Source organism: Gossypium hirsutum, chromosome D01 (assembly GCF_007990345.1).
Source record: "Gossypium hirsutum isolate 1008001.06 chromosome D01, Gossypium_hirsutum_v2.1, whole genome shotgun sequence".
In the NCBI taxonomy this organism is placed as follows: domain Eukaryota; kingdom Viridiplantae; phylum Streptophyta; class Magnoliopsida; order Malvales; family Malvaceae; genus Gossypium; species Gossypium hirsutum.
In genome coordinates, this window is record NC_053437.1 from 11,022,007 (window position 1) to 11,031,421 (window position 9,415).

General features: G+C 31.9%; 1 protein-coding gene across 3 annotated transcripts; it reads left to right on the plus strand.

Annotated features, from left to right (window-relative positions):
- Window positions 1-4,886: 4,886 nt before the first annotated feature.
- Window positions 4,887-9,154, plus strand: LOC107922087 (EH domain-containing protein 1). 3 transcript variants are annotated; one of them, XM_041087022.1, is made up of 17 exons: window positions 4,887-4,991; window positions 5,087-5,234; window positions 5,304-5,383; window positions 5,675-5,743; window positions 5,836-5,893; window positions 6,073-6,128; window positions 6,219-6,261; window positions 6,348-6,409; window positions 6,700-6,813; window positions 6,927-7,029; window positions 7,126-7,175; window positions 7,379-7,507; window positions 7,594-7,845; window positions 7,946-8,025; window positions 8,168-8,294; window positions 8,391-8,534; window positions 8,664-9,154. In XM_041087022.1, the coding sequence occupies exons 2-17, from the start codon at window positions 5,150-5,152 to the stop codon at window positions 8,847-8,849; spliced, it is 1,638 nt and encodes a 545-aa protein (XP_040942956.1). In that variant the 5' UTR covers window positions 4,887-4,991; window positions 5,087-5,149; the 3' UTR covers window positions 8,850-9,154. The 3 variants fall into 3 exon arrangements, with proteins under 3 accessions (XP_040942956.1, XP_040942955.1, XP_040942957.1); XM_041087021.1 differs by having other exon boundaries at window positions 4,931-4,991; window positions 5,083-5,234; XM_041087023.1 differs by having other exon boundaries at window positions 4,981-5,234; window positions 6,076-6,128.
- Window positions 9,155-9,415: the final 261 nt, after the last annotated feature.

The window sequence follows — 9,415 nt, forward strand, 5'->3', positions numbered from 1 at the left end:
TTAACTAATACTAAATAGTATTATATGGTCGGTTCATAATACAAAAAGACAACTTGTTTACCTCCCGAACTCTAACTGATTAATTAATTGATTGATACTCACTTATCTCCCGACCTCATTTTCTCAACCAAAAATAAATTATGATTTACTCGACCAACTTATCTCCCGACCTCGTTTAACTTTTGATTACTTACTAGGGTTGTCAAGCCCAGGGTTTAAGAACGCGTAATTTATACCAACTAATTCTGTAGGAAACCATTAATCCTCTGTTAATCACTCCTCCATCCACTCGTTAATCTCCCCCTAATGGAATTACCTACTCATGGTATTCATAATCCCAAACTCAATTAATATAAACATGTAAATAATACTAATAAACCAAAAGAGAAAAGAGATATAGAATAATCTTGATTTGTATCGATTAAGAGCAGAATATCAAATCTCTCAATTGGGAAAACGAATCTCACCATTTACAAAGGAAAATAAATTGAATAACTTCAATTGAATAAAAGAAATCTTGGATCGAAATCGATTCCAAAAGAAAAGAACAAATCGTTTAAGAAAAAAAAACTAAATCTAATCCTGCTACTAAACTACGAAGGTTTTTAGATGCATTTAAGACGACTTAGTTATATCAAACCCTTAAGGTCTTTATTTATAGAAGTGTTAGCCACTCAAATTAGGTATTCGGTACATCCTAAGTCTTTATATAAAGTTTGATTGTGCAGACGAAAATAACCCTGAAAAGCTAAAAACAAATCATTTACTTTGTACTGTCATAACTTAAGTCAAATAATTATAAAAATACTAAAAACAAATATTTTTTCTTTTATCTCGCTTAGAATATATTTTTATTGTTGATTTTAACGTAATTGTTAAGAAAATCGAAGAGGATATTTGTAATACCCCCTACCCGTATTCGTCGCCGGAATAGGGTATGAGGCATTACCAGATTTTACCGAATTAATTTTCCATTATTACGAGTTAAATACTATTCATTTATCGAAACATGTCATGACGTCCCTTGGTTGGGCCTCTGAAGCCCAAAACATAATCGGGACCAAATCGGGAATAAATCGAAACCATAAGAATTTTTTTTGCAAAATCCCAAAGTCTTTTTTTTTATGAACTCAAGATAACCCCTTTATAAATATCTAATCTTTCCTGCAATTTTTAAACCGAGACCAATCCAACACAACCAATCCATTTCAACATATTTTCAAGATAGATTTAACATATTCATAAGATAACCTCATCACATACCAAAATCAAAATTTGTTAGCCATACCAATGGCTAACCATACATTCATTTCACATTAACATTTACTTTACTAGCTTATACATGCCATTGATTTCCAAAATAAAGTTTCTTTATATACCGAGATCTTGAGGTTGATAGTGTGATGCGTCTCCGACCAAATCCAACCTCTGAGCTCTTAACACTACAACACAGGGGAAAAGGAAACAGGTAAGCACTTTGTGCTTAGTAAGCTCATGTAACAAGAATTATACTTACCTGATATTTTCAATACAATGCAATAAACATTCATACATCCATTCAATGCATTATTCCCTTAACATGCACAAACTCAACATTCAAGTTAGTTCAATAATTTTCATGTATCAATAATATATATACCATGATTGATGAGCTCATCAATACCATGATTTATATTTCCTTGTTATTTTTCCATATTTATCCTGTTGAATTTCTCAGAATTTCGATGGATTTTCAGAGGTACACTTTAGTGTACAATTCCGGGTCCGTCAATTCATATTCATGTGCGCACATTTCCATTTCAGAGAGCACACTCTCGCGAACTTCATCCTTACAGCGGGATTACCAGTCCAGGCTAAATCCCTTGCAACTACAATTACTCTAATGAGCTTGGATCTGAATTACCAGTCCAGACTAAATTCAGACCTTAATTCGGATTACCCGTCCGGGCTAAATCCATTTTCCACATATTCTTCGGGAGGGCTATATCAGAATAGGATCACCCGTCTGGGTTAGATCCTTTTTACCGTCAATTCCTTTTCAGAGATCCATCGAATTTTCCTTCCATTCAACCGGGATTTCTTCCCCCTTTTATCAAATATATTAATGTTTCATCAATTTTCATATAATGAACATTCAAATCATATTCACATCAATAACAAACATTTCAGGCATTTAAGAATATAATTCAAGTTACACGAACTTACCTCGATACTTGTTCGTAAACAAAAATCTACTAATCCCGAACTTTTTCTTTTCCTCGATCTAGCTTCGTATTTTAATTTTTTGGATCTAAATAAATAAATTTAATCATTAATCTAATACATTTCATGTTCATATGTAACATTCTCTATAATTTCATTATTATTTATAGTGCATTCAAAGCTGTCTCATTGAGTCATAGTCACTAAATCATTTATATCTTGAGCTACGGAACTCCAAATTAAAATTCGATAATTTTTCCTGAAACTAGACTCACATATCTTCTTACCATAAAATTTTCAGAATTTTTGGTTTAGCCTATAATTACATTTTATTCTTTAAAGTTTCCCCTGTTTCACTATTCGATAGTTCCGACCCCTCTTCACTAAAAATTAATTATCTTATTGTACAGAATTCGGATGATGTTCTCACTTGTTTCTTTTGAAAATAGACTCATTAAGAATTTTAAACATATAAATTTAAGCCCCTGATTATTTTTCTCAAATTTTTTATGATTTTCCAAAGTCAGAATAGGGGAACCCAAATTCATTCTGACCTTGTCTCACAAAATCTATTATATCTCATGATTTACAATTCCATTTCTTACATCGTTTCTTTTATAAGAAACTAGACTAAATAAGATTTAATTTCATATTTTATTCATCCTCTAATTCGATCTCTACAATTTTGGTGATTTTTCAAAGTTAAACTACTTCTGCTGTCCAAAACTGTTTTAGTACATGATGTTAATTACCATTTTTCCCTAAGCTCTCAATAAATGATAATTTCATCTCTGCTCAATTAACCTCTCAATTGAGCTGATTTTTCTCAATTAACACTTTATCCCATCACTTTAAACTATTTTATAATCTTTGGAAATCAGAATTTTAGCACTAGACTTTAATTCCAAACTTTTTCACAATTAAGTCTTACAAATCAATTTCTATTGAAATTGCCAAATAAAATCATCTCATAAACAAATTAAAGCTTCAATTTCATGCTATTTCATCATAAACTTCCAGAACATATTCATAACAACTTTCAATTTCATTCATAAAATCAAAAACTAATGAATTTAGTAATAGGACCAAGTTGTAAAAGTCTTAGAAACACAAAATTTACAAGAAAAAGGAAATGATTAACTCACTTGATGCAAAAATTATGAAAAACCAGCTTGAATAAACCCGTAGGACGTTTTTGGCTGATGAGAATGCAGAAAAATAAAGAGAATTTTAGATATTCCAATTTGGTCCCATTTTTATGTTAGTAAAATTTGTTATTTTCCCATTTTACCCTTATTTCACCAATTCTCCTTATTTTTCTCAGCTTATGCCGCCCAAAATATCTCCTTTTGGGGTTATTTTCAATTTATGTCCCTAGCTCATTTAACAATTGAGCTATTTAATCCTTCTAGTAACTTTTACACATTTTTCAATTTAGTTCTTTTTACTTAATTGACTACCCAAACATTAAAATTTTCTAACGAAATTTTAATACCATATTACTAACAATTCATAAATATTTATAAAAATATTTTTGATTCGGTTTTATGAGATCGAGGTCTCGATACCTTGTTTTTACCCAATTTCTTCAATAATTTTTTTCTAATTAACCACTAAATCGGTAAAATTTTTCTATCGATATTTTCATACGATTTTCCTATCATATCAATATTCATGCAAAAATATTAAAATAAATTTCTCTTTAAATCGAATTTATGGTTAGAAACCACTGTTCCGATAACTTTGAATTTAGGCCATTACAATATTTACTTCTAGTATCTTTTTATCTTTACTTAGAATCATTTAATTTAGATATTTCTTTATCAACATTTAATCATTTCATAAATAAGAGCACCATATCCTTATTAATTTCAATCAAATATACATTTTCCTTTCTTTTATAACAAAATCGAATCAATTTCCATCAATATTTTCCCACGCATAGCACACCCACCTTTCACAAAGCTCTTTGGGTTTTTTTCCTTCTCATTAAGGATAAAAATGCCATTTCATAAAGTAATACTTGCATTTTTATTTTTTTGAATTCAACAATGAACTATTTTTAGTGATGTTTTCTTTTGAGGGATTTTAGTGATGTTATTACATTATTTTAATATTGGTATACTAAATAAGCTTTTTATTATGATTTTATACTAAGCAGCCAAATGAAGTGGAGCATTTTATTTATTTATTCCACACAGTATTAAAAATATATTAATTAATCTATTCAGGGGAAAAGTCAGAAAATCTTTTTAAGGATCGAAATTAAATTGTAAATTGTAATTTTTAAAACATTAAATCAAATTTTTATCATTTTTAAAGGGGTTAAAGTATAATTTTAATTTTATTAATTTAAAATTTTAAAAATTTTAAAGGATTTAGATAAATAATTTCTTATTTATCTTAAATCAAATTCCTATTTCAAAAAAGATATTAATGTAAATTGTTTAAGGTTTTTTATAAGTACATAATGAACTTAATTTAATGTAATTATGTTTTTTCATTCAAGCAAGAAAAATGTAATGTAGTTTCATTTTCTTAAAAAAAATGCATTTACTTCAAGTTACCGCAAATCGGCTCTATTTTCATTTTTAACTTTTTTCAATAATAACCACTCTTGGCGCGAGTGTCAAGAGAAAGCAACTATTAAAAAACCTATTAAAACGCTGTCGTTCTACAAACCTTCAAAAAGCCGTTAAAACTCGAAGCATTTATACGACGACGTATGAACTTCCCCTTTTCGTGGTGTTAAAGCACTCTCTCCCTCGCAGGAAAAAACGCGGACGGTGGTACGGCTACGGCAGTGTATTTTTTTTTCCTTTTTCAGTTTTGTTCGATTTTTTTTACTTATATTTTCTTTCTCTCTCCACTGTTTCGAAGCCAGCTTCTCTTTTATCGAACGCTTGAAGTAACTCAAAGAAAAACATCTACAGTTTTCTCTTCAGCAATGGAGATTGGGACCGGTCGGATCGGTTCCTGCTCTAAAGAACACCAGAAAATTTATCAAGAGTGGTTCAACTTCGCTGATTCAGGTACGATTTTAGCTTTACTTTTTGTTCAAATTTTCGTTTTACTAATTTTTAATATCGTCTTTTCGGTAGATAATGATGGACGCATTACTGGAAATGATGCAATCAAGTTTTTTGGTATGTCAAATTTATCGCGACCAGATCTCAAGCAGGTCAATATTCTTCTATTTTCATCGTTTTTGGTGATTTTTATTTTTATTTATATATTTAAGTTCAGCTTAAACTTGAAGTATCTATTAAAAAAAAAACACACAAGGGAAGTTTTAATTGCTTCTGTTACTTGATCGTAATCTCCAAAAGTAAATCTTTAATTGAATAATTGAAGTTTGATTTTCGGTAAATTTAGCAAAATCCAAGGGAACTTAGAGTTTGATTACTGTTCCTGTTTCCTTTATGCTATTTTCTAAATGATTCAGCTACATTCTTGTTTTGATTCCTTAAAGGTGTGGGCAACTGCTGATTCTAAGAGACAGGGATTTCTTGGTTTCAAAGAATTTGTTTTTGCTATGCAGGTTAGGAGTTGCAAGTTTCTTTGGATTATGATATAATATATATTGCTTATTGATTTCTTCTAATCTGACTACTTGTTAATTTTAATGCTTAGCTGGTTTCGCTGGCGCAAGAAGGTCATCAAATATCACATGATCTCCTGAACGGTGATGGTATGATGATTTAGCATGTCCCTCTTTCTGAATTGCATGGTTTGAATGTTTATTTCATGCTGAAAACTTTTGAGGTGCATTTATTTATTTAGAAACTGTTTTTTTGGTTGTTTTGCCAGTACATTTATAGTCGTATATAATAGTCAGAGCTAATGTTAAGGTATGCTGATATATTGCAGTAGACTTTGAGAATATTAAACCTCCTGTAATGGAAGGCTTAGATGCATTAATCATGGTATGTGGCTTCTTTCTTTTACCTTCTTAAACTCTATGTTCCATATGCTTAGCGTCTGGAATTTCTTATCATTTTGCTTGATTTATTCAGAGAAAGAAACAATCTTCAAAGTCAAGTAGCCTTGAAAGCAATGGTATGACTTTCTTGTTGTAACCTTTGATGATTAGTTTACTCCGATTTCACTATCATATGTTATTTTTACTAGTTGGGGGCTTGCAGGTAGTTCTTCAAATCAAACATCACCTGCATCTCAATGGTTTTCTTCAAAATCATCAAAGAAGGTTTGTTTTGTCTTTTTATAGTTGATCTTCCTTTGCTGCTGATGCTCTTGTTACTACCATTTTAGTCTAGGTATGTCTAGGTATAGGGTTATAAATAATTCCTTTATTTATATCAAATTCATATTTGTCTCTTTATTTTACTTCCATAACACTTACGTTTTTTAGCTTTGGTATTTGTGTTGTTAATGATGTTAATATCTGTCTAATTCCTTTACTTGATTCTTTTTTAGTGTGTTTTTATTTATCTGCATCCTTAGCATGTGTAACTAATCCTTTCTTGTGTAGAACAGATATCTTTGTCCTCTGTGACTTCAATCATAGACGGCTTAAAGAGATTGTACCTTCAGAAGTTGAAGCCTTTAGAAGTTACATATCATTTTAATGATTTTGTATCCCCATTGTTGGTGAGTTAGTTGTAGATCCAACTCAGTTTTAACTATCCTTGACTATGTGCTAAAAGTTCTATTTAACAGCTCTGTAAAGCTAATCAGCTGGTTCTGATTTTCGTTTATTGCAGACAAATAGTGATTTTGATGCCAAACCAATGGTTATGCTTTTGGGTCAATATTCCACTGGGAAAACAACCTTCATTAAACATTTGCTTAAGACTAGTTATCCAGGCAAGTGATCCTCTCCCTCTCACTCTCACTCAGACAAATCACTAATTTAGAAGCCCCCCTCCGTTTTCATTCATATATTTTTGTTATCATTTTCAGGAGCTCACATTGGACCTGAACCAACGACTGACAGATTTGTTGTTGTTATGGTAATTCAGAATTGCTGTTCTGCAGATCTAGCTTGGAGAGTTTCCATTACTTGTTGGTTTTAAAATCAATTATGGAAATTGAATCTTAATTTTCTGTATACTGTCTATACTGCTTTGTTTGTTATCATTTGATGTTTGTTGTAATTGTGGAATTTTGTTTTGATCTCGCGTGTTATGCACATACTCTCTTTCCCTTTATGCAGTCGGGAACTGATGAAAGAAGTGTTCCAGGGAACACTATCGCTGTCCAGGCAGACATGCCATTCAGTGGCCTCACTACTTTCGGAACTGCATTTTTGTCGAAGTTTGAGTGTTCTCAAATGCCACATCCAGTGAGTTAATTGTTCAATTCTAGTTTGCTGTGATAGTTAATTTTTCTGCTTATATAGAATTTAATACCTTCTTTTCATGTCTGAAGCTGTTGGAGCACGTAACTTTTGTAGATACTCCTGGAGTGTTATCAGGAGAAAAACAACGAACACAACGAGCCTATGATTTTACTGGTGTAACGTCATGGTTTGCTGCAAAATGCGATCTTATTCTTCTTCTGTTTGATCCTCACAAGTTAGATGTAAGTGATGAATTCAAGCGCGTGATATATTCTCTGCGTGGTCACGATGATAAGATTCGTGTGGTTTTGAACAAGGCAGATCAAGTTGATACGCAACAAGTAAGCATTTTGGCAGCCATGTTTCTGAACCACTAGTCTTTCTTAGATGCAACTACTGATGGTTGGATTTTCATGTACCCATCTTTGCCATTTATTGTAGTTGATGAGGGTTTATGGAGCCTTAATGTGGTCACTTGGGAAAGTCCTTAACACCCCAGAGGTTGTGCGTGTGTATATTGGGTAAGCTCTTTCTGCTTGTCAATCTTTATGACTGAAACAAATGTGTCCAAATGTTCATTGTTGCATATTACTTGAAACTTCTTTTAAACTATGATGCATCTTGGTCTTAAACTTTTTGATGTTAATATCTCATCTTTGGCAGTTCATTCAATGACAAGCCTGTAAATGAAGCTGCAACAGGACCAATTGGGAAAGAATTGTTCGAAAAAGAACAAGAGGACCTTCTTTCTGACCTGAAAGACATTCCAAAGAAGGCTTGTGATCGTCGAGTAAGTTCATTATACTAATTTTCCTCTGAAAAGAAATGAAGTTTTCTAAAAAATGGATGTGTTAAGGAGAAGTTTCGGTACTTTGTTTACCTGCAGATAAATGAGTTTGTGAAGCGGGCTAGAGCTGCCAAGATACATGCTTATATCATCGCTCACCTTAAGAAGGAAATGCCTGCTATGATTGGGAAAGCAAAAACTCAACAGAGACTGATCGATAATTTGGAAGGCGAATTTGGAAAAGTATTCTCTCTTCTCTATTGTGTGTGCGCGCGTGTGCGTGCATGTATCAGTGCTTGCAAGTTTACATTGAATATTAAGTTTGTTTATCATGCATCAATTTCTTATGCAAAAAATCTGTTTGTTATATAGGTTCAAAGAGATCATCACCTACCACCAGGGGATTTTCCAAATGTGGAACATTTTAAGGAGATTTTGTCTGGTTACAACTTTGACAAATTCGAGAAGCTAAAACCTAAAATGATTCAAGCTGTTGATGACATGTTGGGTTATGATATCCCTGAACTTTTGAAGACATTCAGGAATCCCTATGACTAACGACTGCTACAAATTTCTTATACCGAACATCATGATCAATATTTGATTCGATTAACGACAATATCTCAATTCTACATTAGCAATCTTGAGCCAGATTTGTTGTAGATTATATCTTGTATTAGCTCCTAGAGCTGCTGTTCTTGGCGAGTTTTATGTTTCGACTTTTCTTAAACATGTAAAAAACGATATTCCTTAAATTAAGCTGATAGCTTTACGACATAATTATGGGGTCAAAGATTTTGTGGGTTTGATACTCACACCTTAAACTATCACTAGAAGTGCAATAAAAGTTTAATTTTCTTAAATGTTTTGTAATTGATATAGTTTTTGAGGATTTTTATTCTTCTATTGGAAGTCTTACGGTCCTTCGAATTGTCCTCGTATCAGATTGCGACCATGATTTTGAAAGAAAAAGTGTAAAAATATGTGCTAGAAGAAGCCAATCTTTTTCTTTTGGAAAATTTGCATTCTTATTGAGAGGAATACCCTTAACATGTCTCCCGTTATGGTATTGTTTTCCGACTATTGAAAATTATGGTGGATTAACAAAGTAAGAGTGTAATTTG

Excerpts from the sequence above, each read along its gene's own strand:
- LOC107922087 (XM_041087022.1), top strand. The coding sequence starts at position 5,150 with ATGGAGATTGGGACCGGTCGGATCGGTTCCTGCTCTAAAGAACACCAG. Across the intron at positions 7,846-7,945 it reads ATCAAGTTGATACGCAACAA|TTGATGAGGGTTTATGGAGC; the intron begins GTAAGCATTTTG and ends CATTTATTGTAG. Across the intron at positions 8,026-8,167 it reads GTTGTGCGTGTGTATATTGG|TTCATTCAATGACAAGCCTG; the intron begins GTAAGCTCTTTC and ends CATCTTTGGCAG.